The 22,210-nt window shown below is 45.7% G+C and overlaps 1 protein-coding gene across 3 annotated transcripts in view; it reads left to right on the top strand.

The window, feature by feature from the left end:
• HNF1B (HNF1 homeobox B) overlaps nucleotides 1–19,570 on the top strand; it is a 59,961-nt gene extending 40,391 nt beyond the window's left edge. For 2 of the 3 annotated variants that reach the window (XM_080983023.1, XM_080983021.1), the window contains exons 5-9: nucleotides 5,583–5,752; nucleotides 10,710–10,842; nucleotides 11,963–12,148; nucleotides 13,307–13,425; nucleotides 18,932–19,570. In XM_080983023.1, the coding sequence (XP_080839149.1) occupies nucleotides 5,583–5,752; nucleotides 10,710–10,842; nucleotides 11,963–12,148; nucleotides 13,307–13,425; nucleotides 18,932–18,952 (629 nt within the window). In that variant the 3' untranslated portion in view covers nucleotides 18,953–19,570. Of the gene's footprint in view, nucleotides 1–5,582; nucleotides 5,753–10,709; nucleotides 10,843–11,962; nucleotides 12,165–13,306; nucleotides 13,426–18,931 lie in introns of all 3 variants that reach the window. The other variant, XM_080983022.1, reaches the window with a different exon arrangement.
• The last annotated feature ends 2,640 nt before the right edge of the window (nucleotides 19,571–22,210 follow it).

Here is a 22,210-nt window from a genome sequence, read left to right as displayed (position 1 = left end):
ACCTTCCAGGCAAGCTGCTAAGGATTCTCAATATTTTTTCATTTATTCCAAGCCAGGGATATCATGTTGGTTGCTGCCATTTCATTTCCAGGGCCAGTTCAAAGTGCTCATATTAGCATTTAAAGCCCTGAATAACTTGAGCCTCAAATATATTTAAGAAACCACCTCCTTCCTTATAGACCATCTCAGGTGTTAAGATCAGCAGAGGGGGGTCCTCTTGGCAGTTCCTTCACCATCAGATTTTTTTTGGGGGGGATGTCTGCCCAGGAGAGGGCATTATTTGTGGCAGCCCCTGAATTGGGGAGAATTCCCTCCCCACAAAGGTGTACCCAGCACCTTCACTGTGTAGTCTTAGTTTGCTGAAGGCACAACACTTTGCCCTGGACTTTGACTCCACACACACATACAGAGAGAAGGCAGGCAAGGGAGATCAGGAGTAGGACTGGGCAATATATTGATATGTCGTCCAAAACCAGTTTGAAGTCCATATTGTCATATCCATTTCATAATTTTTGACCTGGCAGTATATCGCAAATCATGATGTGTATTCGGGCTGGGTGGTGTTATCATCCAAAACCAGTTTTGAAGTCATATAATGATATTGGTTTCATAATTTTTGACCTGGCAATATATAATAAATCATGGTGTGTGTGTGTGTGTGTGTGTTATGCAAAAATCACAATGGAGGAAGAACCGTGAAGCCAGCCACATAACTCCACCCTTATTTCAGACATCGTGATATCACAATGTTCGGCTGGTGATATATCACGATGTTGAAATCCAGGTATCGGCCAGCCCTAATTAGGAGCCTTCCTGTTGTCTTCCTTGTAATCTGTAATGACGTTAATCCATCAGTAACTGTTATAATATTGTACTGTTAAATTGTCGCAACCCATCCTGGGACCACCTAGTCCCAAACAAGCTTCTTAAGTAGAGATCTTTCCAGTCTGCATCTTTATTGGAATTGTTTTTCAATGACTTAACTGTTTTATCATTTGTGAGTTTGGGCTCATCCACACAGCCCTGAATGGGAACAAATGTCATTGGGTTTTCTCCAGATTGACATTTGCTCTGATTTAGGTTCTAAAGAGCTGGTTTTCTAGGGGAAAGCAGCAAGTCAAAGGTTTAACCACTTAAGACTCATGCCTAGAAAGCACAAGACAAGTGGGAAACTGTGGGATATGAACTATTAATGATAATAGCAATAGGCAGGTAAGAAGTGTTGTTGTTTGTTTCCTTGTTTTGGTATGTTATGCTGCTGTACCACCAAAGCACATCCCCCAAAATGACTTGCCAACCAATTAAAAACACACATGACAATAAAATTCAGTCAATTTTGCCCTACACTGCAACTTCATATTCATAGAATCCTAGAAATGTAGAGTTGGAAGGGACCATGAGGGTCATCTAGTCCAACCCCACATGCCTCCAAGAGCAAGGTTGCTGAACTACATAGGCCTTTGGTCTGACCTAGCAGGGCCCTCCTGATGTTCTTGCCATCTCCGCAGGTGGGGTCAGCCTGAAGCATTTCTCTTCCTGAGGTGAAATACAAGACGACACCATTGCAGAAGCTGGGTGGACTGGGAGTTGAACCTCGCTTCAGCCCTAGCTCCAGGCAATGGGAGAGTGTTCCCCACCGCTCCTTAGTGGAGCATGCTAGTTATGGCGGTGCAGGGACAGACCACATGGCGTCCACACACTCAGCCTTGTCCTCCAGCAGAAGTGTACAGCCAGGGGGTTGCCAATGCCATCTCCTAGCCTCTATTGCCTGAAGCAGTTCGATACGATACGATACCTTTATTGTCATTGTCCCATACAGAACAATGAAATTGAAAAATCTACATAAGACATTCAAAACCCCCTAAAAACTCTGAAACCCCATTTAAAAATACAATATACTATAGAGACTCCTTATACTGCATTTAAAACCAGAATTGCATTTGGGTAGAAACTGTTTCTCAGGCGGCTAGTCCTGGTCTTTATAACCCTATACCTTCTTCCAAAAGGCAGAAGCTCTCCTCACTGCCTAATGATAGGGGAGGACCAGAGAACATGATCAGAAAAAGCATATTTGTACTTGGTTTCTGCAGTGCTTAAAAAGAAATCCATTCTGCCAGAAGACCCTGTATCAACTGTAACCACCGGTCTGTAACTAGGAATTTTAGGATTGGGGGGCCAAAAAGTGGGGGTGGGGAAGGGTGGGGAAGTGGAAGAGAATCGGCACAAGAATCTTCAGAATTCCAAATATACAGGTACCTTAATATGCTTGGCATTATTTAATTGTATTATGTATTAATGCAATAAAATACGTAGATGGTCCCATAAAGCTTTAATTATCTCTTAACAGGATTTTTCACCTTGGAGTTAACTTTCCTAAGCAGAAACCGATTCTCCTTTTAAAATGGCAAAATCCATGTGGATTGTGGAGGGGAGGAGGTAATGAAGGAATCGGTGTTATTTACGTTTCAATTACGAAAAAACAAACCTCGTCCCTCAAACTCAGCTCTCTTTGTTCTAATTATCTTCCCTCCCATTGTTCAAACAATGTTTCAGACTTTCTGATCTGGCCCGAGCCTGGGCACCCTTTGCATGAGGTTAGGAATACAGTGGAAGAATGCGGGTGTACAGCGCTTCAGATTGAGCAATGTTTACCCTGTTCATGTCTGGGGCATCCACTTGCGCTGGCAAAGGTCCATTTGTCAAAAGAGCATTCTTCCATTATCGGGGATGGGGAAACAGAGGGTGCCAAAGACATCTCGAGAAAAAGGCCTCTCAAACACTTTCCGCATCTGTGGCATGGGGTCTATATGGGTCGCAATATCCACATGCCATACATTTAAAGCAGATTCCTTCCGCCGAAGAATTCTCGGAACCGTAGCTTGCCTTTCACGGTTCCCAGCACCCTCAGCAAACTACAGTTCCCAGGATTCTTTGTGGGCGGAGAACATGTGCTTTAAATGTATGGTGGGTATATATATTCTGGGTTGAGGTCAACTCAATGGATTTGCATGGCTTGAGTGGGTCAGTGTATATATCCAGATAGCAGATACATCCACATGGTTTTCTCTGCAAAATTGGATCAAATATCCATCTCATTCAGAATCCTGTTTCCTGCATTGGTCAACTGGCTACTGGGCTTCAGTGGAGTAATCTGTTGGCTCAGGAGTCAACAACCCTCTAGAATGTTGCTGGACCTCAACTCACATCATCTCCAGCCTGCATGGTCCATGGTCTGTGATGATGGGTGGGGTGTTCCAATAACCTCTGAAAGGCACCATGTTGGCTACCCCTGCTTTAGCTTATGCTGCTTAACCAGAACTAGACCTCAGGGCAGCGGTGGGGCTGAGTTCGAGTCTCATCTGGAGTGGAAATCTTGGGAAGGGACCTTGGACTGGTCATGTTTCGCATGCAGAAGTTCCCAGGTTGAAGCCCAGGTGGCCTCACCAGTTGAAAGAATAAGCTGGTAGGTAATGAGAAAGACTTGCATGAGAGCTGCTGCTGCCAGTCAGAGTCAACAGTACTGAGCTAGATGGACAAAGGGCTCTTCCAGACGGAACTTTTATCGTGGGATCGGGTGTTGCTTACGCCACAAGCTTTTTGCAGCATGCACACCCACGTTTGTGTTCGCATTTATTCCGTGCTTTTCCCCACTAGAAAAATAGGTGCCGGTACTCACCATGAAGTTGTTACAGTAAGTAACAAAAAAATAAGGAGAGGCGCCAGTAGTGCGTTCCCTTGAGTACCCACTGAAAAAAAGTATTTATTATTTTTATATACCACCTTTTCTTCGAAGGAGTTCAGGGTGGTGTACATGACTCTCCTCCTTCCATTTCATCCCCACAACAACCCTGTGAGGCAGGTTAGGCTAAGATATGGGCTGCTGGCCTGATCCAGCAGGCTCTTCTTAATTTTTTAATGCTAGGATCTGAACCCAAGACCTTCTGCAGGCAAAGCATGGGTTCTGCCACTGATTCCTCCTTTACCAGGTCCACTGTGGTCACTTTAGCTGCCCAGGTGCTGCCCGGGCTTTATCTTCCCCCAGCGGCTCGCCTTCCAACAATGCTTTTGGTTTGTGGCGCATGACGGTGCATAACAAATTACCTTTTGAGCCCCAGGAGTGATAAAAGGGATTTTGTTTCCCAGCTGGCTTCCTCAGTTAATTATTTCTGATCTGCTCTGTGTGCCTTCCAGTGCCGCATCCAGTGTATCCCATGGCTGAAGGTTTTGAACATTGTATATATAAAAAACCTAAACATACTTACGGTGAATCATTTCATACCTTCCAACTGCTCCTTGTTTAACAAGACGAGCTGTCTGTTTTTCTCACAGCTGCTGGTGTGTATTGTTGGACACACATCTGGTATATGGGAAGGATGTACAGTGGTACCTCGGAAATCAAACAGAATCCGTTCCAGAAGTCCGTTTTGACTTCCAAAACGTTTGGAAACCAAAGCGCGGCTTCCGATTGGCTGCAGGAAGCTCCTGCAGCCCATCAGAAGCTGTGTTGGACATTCAGGTTCCAAAGAACATTCACAAACCGGAAGACTCACTTCCGGGTCTGTGGCATTTGGGAGCCAAAACGTTCAACTCGCAAGGCGTTCAACTTCCGAGATACGACTGTATGGGGAAGGACCGCAGCTCAGTGGCAGAGCATCTGCTTGGCATGCAGAAGGTTCCAGGTTCATCCTCTGGCATCTCCAGGTAGGGCTGGGAGAGACCCATACCTGAAACCCTGGATAGCCTCTGCCAGTCAGTGTAGGACCTTACCAGCTTGGATTTAGGACATCTCAATGACTGCCTGATCCCTTACATCCCTGCCCAGTCACTTGACTCTGGGGGGGAGTCTCTGTTGGTGGTCCTCCATGCATTCAGTTTTGTGGGCCCAGGCCTGTGCAGCTCCCTCCCTCTGACTTGAGATGAGACAGGAGCCCTCCTTGTTGAACTTCACATGAATGACAAAAGGGGTGTTCACACATTACATCCAACAAGTGTACAACCCGCGTGCCCGTGTGATACAGATAGTGGAGCTGTACAATAATTTGCATGTCCTGTTAAAACAGTGTACAGTCTTTGCATGCATGTACACAACAGGTGAGCTGTGCAAGTGAACAAGCGTACACTTTCACACCAAAACTTATACTTGTGCAGAGACCGCCTGTGCCTGCGTCCAGCCAGATGTATGAACAGCTCTTTCGTGGACACAAAACGGCTGAGCTGTGCACTTGTATAGTTATTAACATGTCATGTTCAATATGCACACAGACTCTGTGTACACAAAATCTCAGCTGTAGAAAGCAACACACCTGCACGCTTTCACCCACACACTTGCACAGCTTGTATCTGTGTCCAGTGTAATCTGTGAACAATCCTAAATACTCTTTGGTTCCAGGAGGCATTTTAAGGTAGCATCCAGGTTTCTGTGTGGGTTTTATGGTGATCTTTTAAGTTGTTTTATTCCCCATATGGCTTTTTTATTATCAAATGTACACCGCTTAGAAACTGCTAATGGTGAAGCAGCATATAAATGCCTTTAAAACAAATAAATAACATGCCTGAAACTATTTGAATTATCTTCTCCCCAGGAGTCCGCTACAGCCAACCTGGGAGCAATGAAGTCACTTCCTCCTCCGCCATTAGTCACCATGGCAACAGCTCCATGGTGACCACCAGCCAGGCTGCCCTACAGCAAGTGTCTCCAGCCGGTTTGGACCCAGGCCACAGCCACAGCCTGCTCCCACCAGACGGCAAAATGGTGAGCACACCTGCCCTATTGTAGCTCAGGGACTGATAAGATAAGATGGCCTAGCAAGCAAAACAAACAAAACTTTCTCTTTTTCATTTTTTTTGAAAACTCTGGGGGTTTGTGTGTGCGTGTGTGTTTTTTTTGCACAAGACCTGTGTTAAAACAATGAGGCATTTGTAGGGACGGGAAGGGGGGAAGCCTGAGTACACTAAGGAAAAAGTCATCATGCTGACCTTACCTTTTCCCTGGCAACAGGTAGTGACACAGGCTTTGAAACCCGCCAATAAATGTGACACAGAGCCGTTCTCAGAGTATTGATTGAATGCCTGCTAAATTGGAACGGTGGGGTGGATCATTGTTTGCTCTTCGCTGTTGATGACATTCCATTTGATTAAAACACACACACACACACACACACACCACCTTCAATCATTCCAGCCCCACTGAAGTCATTTAGCAAACTCCCATGATCCCTTTCTCTTTTAACCCCATCACTATCTACATTCAGGCCAACAGATGTTAGCAAAAGTAAGAATGGCCTGGTTCGTATGTAACAGTAAACTATGGTTTATTAAACTATGGCATAGTGTTATGTGTGAACCCAGCTAAGCAGTTTAACTATGGCTTGTTAACTATGGTTAAAGATGGATAACTAAGGTTTGCAGTTGGTTTATTAGCTTTCGTTAACATTAACCATGGCTTAACATTACAAGCAAACCTCCTTAATTATGATTAAGGAACCGTCACTGCAAGTGAAGAACGGTAAAAAAATTCAAGCCACTCTCAAAGCTTGGCTGCTGTTGCTAATGCTTCTAACAAATCTGTGGCATAAAAAAACCCTCCATGGTTTAAGTGATTGTCTGCCAGATGCTTCAAATCTATGGTTCATTAACTATGGTTATCATTAGGCATGGTTATCATTAGGCATGGTTTAGTGTTACTTGTGAACCAGGCCACTGTTTTTTCCAATAGAGATGGAAAGAATGACAACACTAATGGCAGGGCGAGCTCTCTATCTCAAGAAGACATTATATAAAAAGAGAGCTCAGGGCAGACTTCTTGGCCGTTGGCTGATCCCAGCTTTGTCCCTCCTTGACAAATGAAAGGCATTTGTTGGTCTTTCTCCCTCTGCCATGTTTCAGGTGGACTCTGCCTTTTTGGGGAAGGGTGTGTGTGTGTGTATATATGTGTGATTGTTTTCAAAAGCAGAGTTTGCATATTTAACCATCCCTTCATGACGTAATTAGAATCTGAAAGTATTTTCTTAAAAGAAATCCTGCAAAACTAACCTGAGATTGGGAGTATGGGTGATTTCCTAGCGATGTCATGGGCACTGGCCAATCCGTGTGTGTATAGGTAGCATTTAAACTGTGCTATATCATGTTTATGTGTTACGTGGAAACTCTTAATGCAAGGTACTGGGCCCTGTGATTGCCCTGTGAAACTAGTTAAACACAGCATGTTTTTCAAAGTCCCTTGGAGCCTTTAAGAACTACAGTGGTTCCTTGGTTTAAGAACAGCTTAGTTTATGAACAACTTGGATTAAGAACGCTGCAAACCCGGAAGTAGGTGTTTTGGTTTGTGAACTTTGCCTTGGAATAAGAATGTGTTCTGTTTCCTGTTGAGTGTGTTCTATTTGTAAATTGAGTCCCCCGCTGCTATGGGAAAGCAAGCCTTAGTTTAAGAACGCTTTGGTTTAAGAATGGACTTCCAGAACGGATTAAGTTCGCAAACCAAGGTACCACTGTACTTTTTATCTAAGCAGAGGTGGGGAACCTTTATAAACCCTCTAGTAGCCAACTGGGCAGGACCAAGGGCTAAGGAGGCAGGTCTAAAGAGGTGGGGCTACAAAGGTCCTCTTCTGCTAGATATAAGCAGGAGCTGAGCTTTTGTGCCGGTTGGTGGGTGTCTAGATGAAATTTAGTTATTATGCTACAGATTTACTTCTTTTCCATTTTGTAGGCTTCTAGAATTATTACCACATTGATATTTAAAATGGTTTTATGCTGCCTTTCATTTAGACTTGGGATTTCTGTTTCGATGTATGTTGTGAGTGCTTTGTGGTGCATGATCGTCAAAAAATATTATACATCCTTCAAATAAATAAAATCAAATGAAATCTGTCTCCTAGCCCCATCAGGTAAAATCAGAATCTGCATTGGAATTTGCCTAGGCTTTTTGCCAATGTCTTAATTCCCGACATGTGTTAGTCTGATCTCTGGGTGTGCAGTCAGTCTTTTATGACTCTGCACTCAGGGTCATAACGCTGGAGAGTGCCTCTGCAAGTTTTCTTTGTGACCATGGGGTCGAATTCTTTCCTGGTCAGGTGACTCCCCTCCCCTGTCCTTATTAATTCATATATTTTTCTGTCCCTAATCGCTTTTTCAAGATTTGCTGATGCATTAAATGGTTTGTGTAAATGGGGTGGTTTTTTTGTATCACATGCATGCCTGACTGAGGCGACATGGACTTGAGGAATTTCTCCTTCCTCAAGGTAAGCTTACAAGGAATTGTGTCCTGCGTTGAAGGAAGGCCCCCCCCCCCCCACTTTCTTATAATGTATGATCAGAGAGTGCTGAAAGCTTTAGTAGATATGCCCTCTGTAAATTGCTTTCAATCATCTGTGTTTCTGGTGGACTGTAAAGAAGAAATTGACAAATCTATAGTGTTTGGTTTCTTTACATCTCCGCAGCAATTTACTATAAAAAAAAAAATCTTCATGCAAATTTCCAGCAATTTCGTGCAATTCCCCCCCCCATAAATACATATTTGTATGCAGTTTTTACTAATATAACCATTTCTGCAAGCCAGTTCTCATAATCTAATGCATTTTTCTATGTTAATTTCACCAATGCACACATCTTTATGCGCACTTTCACCTAAGTATGCATTTTTGGCTGGCTGGAGAGCTGCATCACAAAAATTCAGAGACATGCCATTTTTGAAGGATACTTGCATTTGAATTTGGTCTGCGAAGTGCAAATTAGGTAGTTTCTCAGTAAAAATGAAAACACAAGCCAGTTTTCTCCCCCATTCCTTCCCTAGGTTGCCTCAGAGGTTTATTAGAAGTTCCTCAAGGAGAAGGGCTAGCTCCAGCCTTATTTGTTATTTATTTAGTTATATTGATACTCCATCTTTCCTCCAAGGAGCTCAAGATGGAGTACAAGGTCCTCCCCATTTTTAACCTCACAACAACCCTGCTAGTCATGTTAGGTTATAATAATAATTATAATTATAATTATAATTATAATTATTATTATTATTATTATTATTATTATTAATTTATTATTTGTACCCCGCCCATCTGGCTGGGTTTCCCCAGCCACTCTGGGCGGCTTCCAACAAAGACCAAAAATACACTAAAATGTCACGCATTAAAAACTTCCCTGAACAGGGCTGCCTTCAGATGTCTTCTGAATGTCAGGTAGTTGTTTATCTCTTTGACATCTGATGGGAGGGCGGTCCACAGGGTGGGTGCCACTACCGAGAAGGCCCTCTGCCTGGTTCCCTGTAACTTTGCTTCTCGCAGTGAGGCAACCGCCAGAAGGCCCTCGGCACTGGACCTCAGCGTCCGGGCAGAACGATGGGGGTGGAGACGCTCCTTCAGGTATACTTAATATATACTTAATAACTTCAGGTTGAGAGGCAGTAACTGTGGGTAATTTATAGTGGCAGCTGCCCAGCAGGCCTCTGCGCACCGGAAAAGAGAGCCCCGGGCAGTGGCAGTAGCTGCCCGAGGATGCCCCTCTTATGACACCAGGCTTGAAAGACTGCTCACCTATCACTAGATAGGCCTATCACTTGATCTTCCGCTCAGTGTGTGGCCAGAATGGGTGTGTTAAGTGTGTTGGACGGCATGTCCTCACTGAGGCTGGCTGCCTGGCCAATGACCCCTGTGAGGAGAATGCGAACTTTAGCACACGCAATGATGCCGTTGCCATGGGGCCAGGCAAATGGACCTTCCTGCCCAAAGTGTAATGACAGCCATCTTGAAACAGTTCAAAACATCCACAGTTCAACCTCTGAAGCATTTTTGCCCTCTCTTAGCCCCTTGTTCCCGAGCCCCCGGTTCCTGGTATTATAACACTTATTTCCCCTCTTTGTTTGGGCAATGCCAGCTTTCAGTACCAGAAGTGTGAGAATATTCTAGAAATTCGCCTTGTGGGGTTATTTTCCTTGGCCTAGCTTGACTGATTCATGTCACACTGGGTGGTTTTTATAGTTGCTTTCTCTCCCTTGGCCAGGGATGCATAGTTCTCTTCTGAGACAACCTGGCCGTCCGTCCAGAAAGTCGTTTATTGACTACCGTAGCCAGGCTCACACGGCACTCTACAAATAATGCTGCCAGGGAATTGCCCCCCTCCCATGAAATGGGAGGCCAGTTTTTGGAAGGCCAGGTGATGACGCCTGTAGGAATGTTGAAGGACTTTTGAGATAAGAATAGCAAAATCATTCAGGACCAGGGAAGAGCATGTGTGGTGTTGTGGTAAGTGTGTTGGACTTAGGACCTGGGAGCACCGGGTTCAAATCTCCACTTGGCCATGAAGCTCACTGAGCGACCATTGGCCAAATGCCATCTCTTAGCCGGACAAGGGTTGTGTGCATAAATTGGGGCTGTGGTGAATGGTGTTAAGGCCCTTGGAGAAGAGGGATGTAAAAGTAATAGTAAATATATAAAAGCCTTGGGTGCTACTGGGTTTCCCCCAAAGGAAAATCTGAGGTGAATTGGAAGGCCTCTGCTCAAAGTAAGTATCTCTGGGAATTCTGAGGTAAAACAACAAAAGATTTCCAAAAGGACATACAACAGTAGTAAAGGCTGCATCACAAACCTCTGTGCACAATCTTACTTATTTGTAACTTTTATATCCTGACTTTCTGCCTGTATGAGACACTCAGTGGAGCTAGAGCTGTTTGGCTGACTGTCCATGCCTCAGTTTTGAATTGCCCCTTCTTCCTTTCTTGGCAGATTACGGCACCAGGAGGTGGGCTTCCCCCGGTCAGTACTCTCACGAACATTCACAGCTTTTCCCATCATAATCCACAACAGTCCCAGAACCTCATCATGGCGCCATTATCAGGTGTCATGGCTATCACACAAAGTAAGTGCTTTTCTGCTGGACTGGAAGGCTGTATCTTTCTTTCGTATTTATATGATATGCCATCAGTGTGAAGGGCATTGTAGAGGGAGCAGGAAACAAGTCTCTCCCCTGAGAATCTTACAGCCCAAAGTTCAACAATGGGAGAAGAACCAAGGAAAATGGAAACAGGTGTGAACACGGAAATAACATGTTGTTATTACAGTTACACGTACTTAAGCTTAGGTACAGTAGGATAGGTATAGCCAACATGGTACCCACCAAATGTTGTTGGACTGCAGCTCCCATCTGCCTCAGCCAGCAGAGCCAATGGGAATGGATGATGGGAAATGTAGTCCATCATTCGTATGGGAAGCACCACATTAGCTGTCTGCAGCAGAGCACATGGTGATGAATGGGTTGGGCCAGAGGCTTCACAGAAAAAAGTGAGCTTTGAAGAGGGCAAGGAAGGAAGGCTTTTTTTGGCTAGCCGTGGATTGCATTCAATGTTAGTCATATACAGAGTAAACCCATTCATGAACATAGCTAACTTAGGTCTACTGATCTCATTGGGTTTACTCTGAGTACACCTTTACCTTTACCTTTTTTTACTCTGTGTAAAGCTTTAGAGACTTTCATTAAGAATTTCTAGAAATTTTATCTCTATTTACGTGCCCCTCTTGTTACATATCCATCGGGATACGCACGCAGCAAACCCGGAAGTATATTTCCGGGTTTCACTGCACGTGCATGCACAGTAGTGCTCTATTGTGCCGTGCGCATGTGCAGAACAGGCACCTCCGGTTGCGGAAGCCTCGGGATCTGACCGGAGCTCCGGAACGGATCTTGACCACAACCGGAGGTACCACTGTACCACCGTGTGTGAATCAAGGCAGGAAGGTAATTGATGTATGTTAGGAATAATCTGAGGGACCTTTTCCAGATCAAGGAAGCATTACCTTGTAGGAATTGCGTGGCGGTGGTGGTCAGAGCCGGAAGCAAAGGGGGAACAGCAGCGGATGAGACTCGTATACCTTTGCACTGTGGAATACATTCCAGACATGCAGAAAGCTGCAAGGGCCCAGATTCCTCACCCTGTCTAATTTGTTTCCCCTTTCCCCCTCTTCCTCTCTCTCTCTCCCAGGCCTAAACAGTTCCCAAGCACAGAGCATCCCCGTCATCAACAGCGTGGCCAGCAGCCTGGCAGCCCTGCAGCCTGTCCAGTTCTCCCAGCAGCTGCACAGCCCCCACCAGCAGCCCATCATGCAGCAATCGCCCAACCCTATGGCACAGCAGCCCTTCATGGTGACGCAGCTGCAGAATTCACACAGTAAGGATCTTGTCAGGTATTTCCCGAGGTGAAAAGAGCGACTAATTGTGCCCACGTCTCCACCATACATTTAAAGAGGTATTATACCGCCTTCACAGCCATGGCTCCCCCCACAGGATTCTGGGAGTTCCTTGGGGAAGAGGGATTGATTGTTAAACTGCTCTGGGAGATAGCAGCTCCCTGAGGGAAAGAAGAGAGTCCCTAAGAACTCTCAGCATCCTTAGTGGACTACACTTCCCAGGATTCCTTGGGGGAAGCCATGATGCTTTAAAGTGCTACAGGATGGCTTTCAATGTATGATGCAGATGTGGTCGAGGTGCTGTCTGTCTGTGTTGTTGGGAGGAGCAGTTGCTACAGGGGCCAGAATTTTAAAACGTTGAATCTCCTTCCTAGTTCCCGGTTTCCCAGAAAAAAACAGAATCTGTGAATCACTGCCTTAGCGAAAGTAGGGATCGCCATGCTTTTTACAGAACACAGCCCTGCCTGGTCCAAGTCCAGTTTAAAATAAAGAACCCTAAGACGGGAGAGTTGGAGGGGCCTGGACAGCAGACTGAGAAGCGAAAACAGGGCAGAAGGGACACTGTGGTGTAGTGGTTAGACCTGGGTTCAAATCCTCATTCGGCCTCAGAGCTTACAGAGTGATGTTGGGGCCATTCAGTCTTTCTTAGCTTCAGTTCTGTCATAGGTTTGTTCCAAGGATAAGGGATGGCGGGGGCACTGCATTAGGGGCATAAGATGGCATTGATTTCTTTTCTGACCCATATTTATTGCATGCAGCACTGTATCTATTCCACTGCGGTTCAGCTCCCAATATTACATTATTTGCCTCGCTGTCGGCTGTGGTGGAAATTTATGTAATAATTATTATGTAATAATTCAGTTTCCAAGCTGAAAACAACAACAAATACCAACTGCATTCATTGGATTGGTTTCTGTTCTGGACTGGGGACCAATAAGTGTAATTTGTGCTCCTGCTTCCATTTCTAACAAATTTTAAAACTCCATAAAATAAAACCCCCCAACTAAGAGTCATCGTCTCTTGGAGTGAGTCTTTCTCCATTGATGGGGTGAGTTCGTTTATAGTTGCATGCTAAAAGGGCTGCCTGTCTTCCCCGCTGCCTCACATGACAGAAGTGCTGTTGTCGTTTCCCTCCACAGTGTACGCGCACAAGCAGGAACCCCCTCAGTATTCCCATACATCCCGGTTCCCTTCAGCCATGGTGGTCACGGATACCAGCAGCATCAGTTCGTTAACCAATATGTCTTCCAGTAAACAGGTAAATAATGATCAGCCAAGTCTTCTTTGTGGAAACTGGTATGCCAAACAAAGGCACAGCCTGATATGAGCTGGGGTTCTGCCAGCCTCCTAGCTGACTGACAACACTCCTATACAACTAGAGTTGCCACGTCTCCTGAGGGAGGCAAGCCCAGGAGTTAGGGGCTGGAGCCTGATGAGATGAGGAAGGGCCTAACAATGTGTTAGCACTTGGAAGGTCTGAGGAAGGATCTTGTTGTGCCTAGTGCCTCAGGGGTAGGATTTGAAGTCAGGAGAGGATAACCCGGCCCTTACACCTCCTCTTTTCATGAAACCTTTGGAGACACATTAGTGCACATACCCCCTTCCAAAAAATAAAAAATAAAAATCCCCTAACTAGTCCATTTTGCTGTAAATGGCCTGAGCCATTTAGCGAGGAGTTCTAACAAAAGGTCCTCTTTTCTCCTGCTTTAAAGGCAGCTTTGCAGACCGTGGGAAATATTCAGCCTTTATCGATTAACAGATAGTTAGAGGAGAAAACCTTGAACTTCTCAACAGATAAGCTTTCGCGTTTTAAAAGAAAACAAGGCGTGCCAAAATTATTATAATGGGCTGGGTTCAAGAATGGCTAGAACGAGAGCTTGGATTCCTATACAGGGCCAGTGTTTCCTGGAGGTTGCTCAGAAGGGGCTGATGAATGGAAGTCTCTGTGGGTGCTTACAGCCAGGGTTTGCATGAGTGTTAGGTGCATTGAGAAAGGGCCACCAATTGCTCAGTGATTAGAGCACATGTTTCACATGCGAAAGTTTCCAGGTTCAATCTTGAGCCTCTCCAGACAGAACTGGGAATGTCTTAATTCTAAAACCCTGGAGAGCTGCTGCCAGTCAGTGTAGACAATACTGAGCTAAATGGACAAGTGGTCTGACTTGGTGTCAGGCAGCTTCCTATGTTCCTAAGTCCTAACCTCCTAGTGGTGCAGCAATAAAACTGCTAGCACATTTGGAACGGGTCCGTTACGGTTTCAGAATGGATGGAGGAACTGCGTTTTGAGATTCCTGCATTGCAGGGGGTTGGACTAGATGACCAGGGCTCCCATCCAACTCTACATGGTTCTATGATTCCACAGAATTTGATTTGACTGGAACTTCCATCCCCTGGCAGACTGCTAAATGGGGCTAAGTCTAGTTTAACTGATCATCATGACCAGCCTAGTAACGGCAAACATGGTTCAATGAGAAATGGGTGTGAAACCCCCTTGGAGAATTTCCCTCTTAGCTAAAGTTTAATTATCCCCTTAAAAATATTCATCAGATATTTTTGCCTGATGCGACAACCTCATTCCAGTCCTAAGGATGTCTATAAACATACAAATAACCCTCCAAGACATTTTGCCCGGTTTGGTAAGGATGCTTTTGAGAAATCCCTCAATCGTTTTGCCTAAGAAAGAACCATGAGATTATGTCCCATCACAAGCAGTTCAGATCCATCACAGCCAGTGTGTGAAATCTCTGTGTGTGCGAAAATAATTTCCCCCTCTAGTTTACACCAATTTACAACACTGAGCTTTTGTTCACCTTGTCTGGAGAGTTCCTTCTGGACATCTTCAGTTTCCACCATCCTGCCTGATTTGTTTATATGAGCGTGTTTTCCATATTGGTTGGTGGCAACCGTCTGGATTTGGAACCACATGGGGCCTGCAGAGAAGTGTTTACCACACTGCACTGGAAGGCGAAAGTGTTGTTTTCAAGGCCCCCCACTCCTGTTGGGTTCCCACCCTTTGTAGTGAGCCGGAGAAACCGCTTGCCCACCATTCGCCATCAGTCAAGCAATCAGGCGCATCCACACCACTGGGGGAAGAAGACCATTTCCTTAGCAAGGCTCTATCGATTCATCTGCCAGGCACTCAGCCATAACTTTGTCCTTGATTGATTATTCCATCTTGCCCTCCAGTTGACTTTGATGCTTGCGTGTTGGAACAAGCCCTCCTGGATTCAGGAAGCGTCCTCTTAATCAAAACCCAGCAAGATGCTGCTTGCTCAGCCTCGCTGGGGCAGTCAAACATGGGCATGGGTGCTGGTGGTAAAGAAAACTCAGAAGAGAGCTGTTTGGGATAATCGGCAGCAATTAGCTGTTTCCCCATATTTATATTTATATTCAGCCATTTTCACACACACACACACACATACACACAGTGCATAATCAAAAACAATTACTAAGTTGTTTACATAAAATAATACAAAAAAATTATTGTTATTAAATTTATTTGTTTGATTCCCATAAAAATACCGTGTTATAATGAGGCTATTATTGGACTGTAATTGAAAACTAATAAAAATTATTATCAAGAAAAATACCTTGAAGCAATTTGACAGCAAAAACCTCAACAATAAAAAATACCATTATGTCGAAACAATTAAAGCAACTCCACATGTCGAAATGACTGCCGTACACATACACAAACAATCAGAAGCAATTCCATATTATAACAACATATTAAAAACAATTTCATATGTAAGAACAATTTCAAACCCAAGTACAGATAGATACTGGAATACATATACCTATATATGTATTTTTAAGCTGCCTTTCAGAGTGTATCCTTCTCAATGTGACTTGCATTAATAGCAGTTAACAAACATTAGAGCATACAATCTAATTTACAGTATAAACAGTCAATTTAAATAAATCCAATATAATAAGAAGAGCCTGCTGGATTGAGTCAATGGCCAGAGGAGGGCAACCAAAATGGTCAAAGGCCTGGAAACGATGTCTTATGAGGAACGGCTAAGAGAGCTGGGCATGTTTAGCCTGGAGAAGAGGAGGTTAAGGGGTGATATGATAGCCATGTTCAAATATATAAAAGGATGTCACATAGAGGAGGGAGAAAGGTTGTTTTCTGCTGCTCCAGAGAAGCGGACACGGAGCAATGGATCCAAACTACAAGAAAGAAGATTCCACCTAAACATTAGGAAGAACTTCCTGACAGTAAGAGCTGTTCGACAGTGGAATTTGCTGCCAAGGAGTGTGGTGGAGTCTCCTTCTTTGGAGGTCTTTAAGCAGAGGCTTGACAACCATATGTCAGGAGTGCTCTGATGGTGTTTCCTGCTCGGCAGGGGGTTGGACTCGATGGCCCTTGTGGTCTCTTCCAACTCTATGATTCTATGATTCTATGATTCTACAGATAGATACTGGAATACATATACCTATATATGTATTTTTAAGCTGCCTTTCAGAGTGTATCCTTCTCAATGTGACTTGCATTAATAGCAGTTAACAAACATTAGAGCATACAATCTAATTTACAGTATAAACAGTCAATTTAAATAAATCCAATATAATAAGAAGAGCCTGCTGGATTGAGTCAATGGCCCATCTAGTCCAGCATCCTGTTCTCACAGTGGTCAACCAGATGCTTGTGGGGAAACCAGCAAGCAGGGCCTGAGCTCAACAGCACTCTTCCCTTTTGTGGTTTCTAGCAATTGGCATTCAGAAGCATTGCTGCCTCTGACAGTGGAGGTAGAGCATAGCCATTGTAGCAAGTAGCTATTGAAAGCCATAGAACCATAGAATTGTAAAAGTGGAAGGGGCCATGTCCAACCCCCTGCAATGCAGGGTGGGTTTTTTTGCCCAAGGTGGGGTTCAAACCCACAACTCTGAGATTAATTGTCTCCTGCTCTACCGAGTGAACTATTCCAGATGGCCTCTTTTAAAGCCATCCAAGTTGGCGGCCATCACTGCCTCCTGTGGGAGCGAGTCCCATAGTTGAACTTTGCTCTGGGTGAAAAAGTATCTTCTTTTGTCTGTCCTGAATCTTCCAACCTTCAGATCATAATACAGTTCAGTAGTCAGCAGCAAAGCAGCAAAGACCCCAGCAGTAGAAAGTGCAATCAAACCTTCAAATAACAGCCACAGAAGATGATTTTTTAAAATCCTTTTAAAAAGCCCTTTAAAAAACAAAACAAAAAAACTTGAACTGATGCAGCCTGCTGCCTATTTACCAGACACTGAGGAATCGGGGATGAGGTCAGGGGGGTTCAGAGTGGAATGGTCCTTGGTGCCATCCCCAGATGTGCCTACTAAGCCAGAAATACTTGCACAAGAGAAGCCCATTGTGCAAGTAGCTCTCTAGTCCAATGAGGTTGCTTTGCCTTCCTCTGACTTGGGAGGACTCCAGCTCAGAAGCCCTAGTGCAGAAATAGCCCTCCAGAGGTTGCTGGATTACAATTCCCTTTATCCTTGACCATTGGCCAGGCTGGCTGAGGCTGATGGTAGTTGGAAACCCAACAACACCTGGAGGGCACCATGTTGGCTACCACCATGTCCTAGTGCAACTGCATTCTCCCCTGCTCTGTCAGAGCCAGCAAGTGCTGTAGCAGGGTGGGCCACTTTAAACGAAGAGGCTCATCTCAGCTAGTTACTGAGATGGAGATGGAGCTCCTATTTCAGGCTCAGTCTGAGGGTGGCTAGTGCTGAAGCAACATTTGAGTGCTGCTCTTATGGAGCAACTAGGCTGAGCTCTGCAGGGAGCTGTCCAAGGTGCTACTGAAGCCCCGCCCTGTCTCTGTACTTTAACCTAACCAGCTGAACCGATTTGTAAATGTCTGGAACCTTTCACAGTGGTCCCATCCACACACACACCATAACAAACAACAATAATTGTATACCGCCCTTCATGTGTAGATCTCATGGCGGTTTACAGCATAAAAATGTAAGATCAAAACACCATCCTACAGTGTAAAAGAAGGGACGCGGATGGCGCTGTGGGTTAAACCACAGAGCCTAGGACTTGCCAATCAGAAGGTCGGCGGTTCAAATCCCCGCGACGGGGTGAGCTCCCGTTGCTCGATCCCAGCTCCTGCCAACCTAGCAGTTTGAAAGCACGTCAAAGTGCAAGTAGATAAATAGGTACCGCTCCGGCGGGAAGGTAAACGGCGTTTCCATGCGCTGCTCTGGTTCGCCAGAAGCGGCTTAGTCATGCTGGCCACATGACCCGGAAGCTGTACGCCGGCTCCCTCGGTCAATAAAGTAAGATGAGCGCCGCAACCCCAGAGTCGGTCACGACTGGACCTAATGGTCAGGGGTCCCTTTACCTTTACAGTGTAAAGAAATGCTCTTTTCTCCAAGGTAATCTTTTTGTACATGGCAGGTGTGGGAAACCCTTTTGACCCTGAGGGGCCACATTCCTTTCTGAGCAACCTCCTGGGGGCCACATGCCAGTGATGGACTAGGCCAAGAGGCAAAAGTGGGCACAGCAATGAATGTAAACATTACCATTGTGCAGTAGGCTAGCTGATACACACACACACACCCTTCTCTGTCCTCCCATCTCAACAAGCAAGAGACATAATCAGAGTTCAATGACACATTCCAGCCTGGGAAGAACACTCAAGGACGGCTTGAAGCCTGGCCAGTGAGGGGGTGGCCTGGGGAATTTAGCCCCTGGGCCTGAAGTTCTCCACTCCTGGTATATGACTTCTAACCTCTGCCTCCCTCTTCTTTCCCTCTCCTTATACCCCTGCCCCTTTTAGTGTCCGCTGCAAGCCTGGTGATGCTCCATACCTCACTTCCTTTGCCTATAGCAACCAGAGATTATTTCCCCTCATCATCCTGCCAGCGATTGACGACAGAGTCCTGGGGCCAGGAGGTTATCAAGAGGTCTGGCACCATACCAAAGAGAGCCCACCAAACCTGGCGAGAGGGCTGGAAGTTTCAAAGACAAAACATTTCGGTGACTTTTGCAACGGGTGCAAAGATGACATCCCTGTGGGTCTCTGTCTCACCACACACCCCCAGCCCACAGTATTTTCCAAGTCTTTTAAGGATTTTGAAAGTATTTTTCCTTCCCTGGGGACATTTCTTTGCGAGAGAAGTGAGAACAAAATGGATATTGGACTGAGGAGGAGTTTGGAGAGAGTGCAAAAGCTGAAGATCAATCATATTTATAAAGAGTTACATTCCTCTACCAAAATGGACCAGAGAGTAAAATTGGGGCTGTTACTTCAGGTTGTGGAGGATGAGCTGCCTGTGCTGTCGAACTGAGCCAATGGAACTGTATATAGAGAAATGCAGTGATTTCCCGGCTCCTCCCTTTCCTTCCCCCCCACAGCCTATCCAGAGAGATTTATATATTAAAGAAAGTTAATGTTGTCCAATGGATGTAAAAGAAATTAAGTGCAATGTTCCATACTTGTACATAGAACCACAAGGTCTCTTTATTATTTCTCTCTCTTTTTGGGAAGGGCAGAAGTTAAGTTTGCAGTAATCCCAGGGGTTTTTGTTTGTTTAGAGGGTTTTTTAATACACACAAGAGGGAAGGCGAGAATAACCTGAGAACATAAGAGCTTGCTGGATCAGGCCAGTATCCCACTTTTCCCACAGCATATTGCCTCTGACTGCAGGTAGAACACCTCCCTCGTGGGTAGTTGTCTTGTCTCCCATATTCCTAGCCAAATGCGATCATTTAGCAGCATTCCCTATGGTGTGTTTTGGGTGGGGAGATAGAAAGGATTATGGTCCAAGCGATGTCAGAACTGAAGACTGAAAGTAACACTTGGATTATTGGCCACTGTCAGGCTTCGGGGAATCAGATTCCTCCCCCGGTGGCAGTAATTAAACAGATCAAACAAAAGGGAGCATTCTTGCCAGATAGTTTCTTTAATAATCACAGCGAGAGACAAATGAATGCATATCTCTCTAAAAATGGCATGGGTCCTAGTTAAGGTTCACCCCCTCCGCCCCCATTAATCTATGTCACTCCTACGTTTGGTAATCTGATCTTGTTGCCTCTGCGCTTTCTGTTCTATCACTCTCAGAGCCCGTTTAGTCCTAGGCGAAGGGGAGTCAGGAATGATGTCCAAGGACACTGAATCTGCCAGCTGTCCCTCTCCTGCTGTTCCCTCTTCTAGCTGTTCCTCACCCAGTATTTCCCAGCTTCCCCCCTCTGCAAGGACTATGCCTCTCTGCAAGCCACTGTTCTAAATCAATACTGTCCTGCTGCCCTTGGGAAGGTTCAGGAGAAGGGGGGGCTCCCACCATTCCTCCAGCCCCTGACATCCACATTCGACCTGGGCAACATTGCAAGGGCCACCTACCAAGGGTGAGTGTGCCCAGAACACATACAGCATTCTCCATCCAGGCAAGCAAGAAATACCATCTCAGTTCAAGGACACCTTCTGGCCAAATGCAAATTCACGCAGGAAGGGTCAGTGAGGCGTATGGCCTGGGCAAAGTCTTGAAGACTGGACAAGAGATGGCTGGAAGACTGCATTTGGCACCTGGTCTTGAGGTAGAGGGTGCCTAACAAAATCTGCCAGCCATTCTCCACCTCATTTAAGCCAAACTCTGCTTCACTGCAGCCTTCTAAAAGCAGCAATTCAACAGGGAGATCACAAATGGAAGAGACCCTCTCCCACCTTCGTAATCCAGGCTACTGCCACGAAAGGGCCTGAACTGCATGTCTCAGGCTTGGGTGTATCAACACCATAGACAAATGGTTCTGAATGGTTGCTTTGTCTCTGCAAGGCAGGGCCACATTCCCTTCTGGGCAATGTTTTGGGGCCCACATGCCAGTGGTTGGGAAAGCCAGAGGCGAAACATAAGCACAATATTAAATGTGAATTTTGCCTTTGTAAAATAGGCTTGTTTCTACACACACACCCCCCAAACATTGCCTCTCTATCCAGACAAGCAAGAGGCATGATCTGAGGGCACAAATCAACTGGCACAAAAATTTAAGGAGGCTGCAAAGCAGGGTTGGCGAGGGGTGTGGCCTGGGAAGGTCCTGAGGGCCTGATAGGGGAGAGGCTGGGGCCATAGTTGTCTCTTAGGCCAGAACTAGGCTATCCTTGTACTAGGACTTTGAGGAAGAGGTCTAGACCCCCATTATCAGCAGTGATGCGAGACTCAATTCTTGTTGTTCATTGCAAGCCTGGTACCTGGAGACTCCCAAGGAAGGTCCTCATCCCAAAAGGACTGAGCCTCTTCCCACCAACTGCCATTCACTCTCCGGTACCTTCACACAGGAGCAGAGATCACAACTCAGTGGTGGCAGCTCCATGAGGGCAAATGGGGCACTGCCCCACCAACTTCCACCTGCCTTCTTCAGCTAGTGAACATGTGCCTGCCTTCTTACAGTCTCAATGGACATCAGTCCCCACCGGATCACATAAAAGGATTTGTCACAGGGAGGCGTTAGAGCACTTAGCAGTGGGGCTTGTGGGTTGCCCCTGAAAGGAGCTTCAATTCTCAAACAGTGGGGCAGAGTCTGAGAAGAGTCATCTGGGCCTAGAGAGAAGTAAAGTTTATGCCTGCAGTTGGGTCTCTGGGAGCTTCTGTTCAGGTAGCAGCAAATTCAGGTTGTACACAAAGCTGATTTGTTGCTCCTGTACACCTAGCTCACTTCCACCCCTCCAAAAAAAACACCAACCACTGGGCTTTTTGCAGTTAGGAAAGTGAAGGTGAATGCACTGTGTAGTTGTAGACAACTCAATAAATAGCTGGTGCTGCCCAGTCTTCCTGCAAGCAAGTCGGGAGGGATGCTCAATAAACAGATTGTCTGGAAGACACCTCTGTTGCAGCAAGGTGCTAGCTCTCAGTGACCTGTCCATGGTCCTGCAAGCCTTGAGAATGACTATCCTTGCCATGTCTGGAGGCAGTTATAGCCCGGGATCGTCCAGACACCCTGAAGTGCATGCCTTGTCAGCCCTGATTCCCTCTAGCATGTCAGTCTTCCGACATCACCTCCTGTTTCCTTGACTGTAAGTGGCATCTGCCCTCCCAGAGGCAGAACAAGGGCTAAAGGTGAGCAG

The sequence above is a fragment of the Podarcis pityusensis genome (genome assembly GCF_964106645.2).
Source record: "Podarcis pityusensis genome assembly, chromosome: 15".
Lineage (NCBI taxonomy): Eukaryota > Metazoa > Chordata > Lepidosauria > Squamata > Lacertidae > Podarcis > Podarcis pityusensis.
Note: the sequence above shows the minus strand (reverse complement) of the source record. Positions and strands in the feature narration are given on the sequence as shown.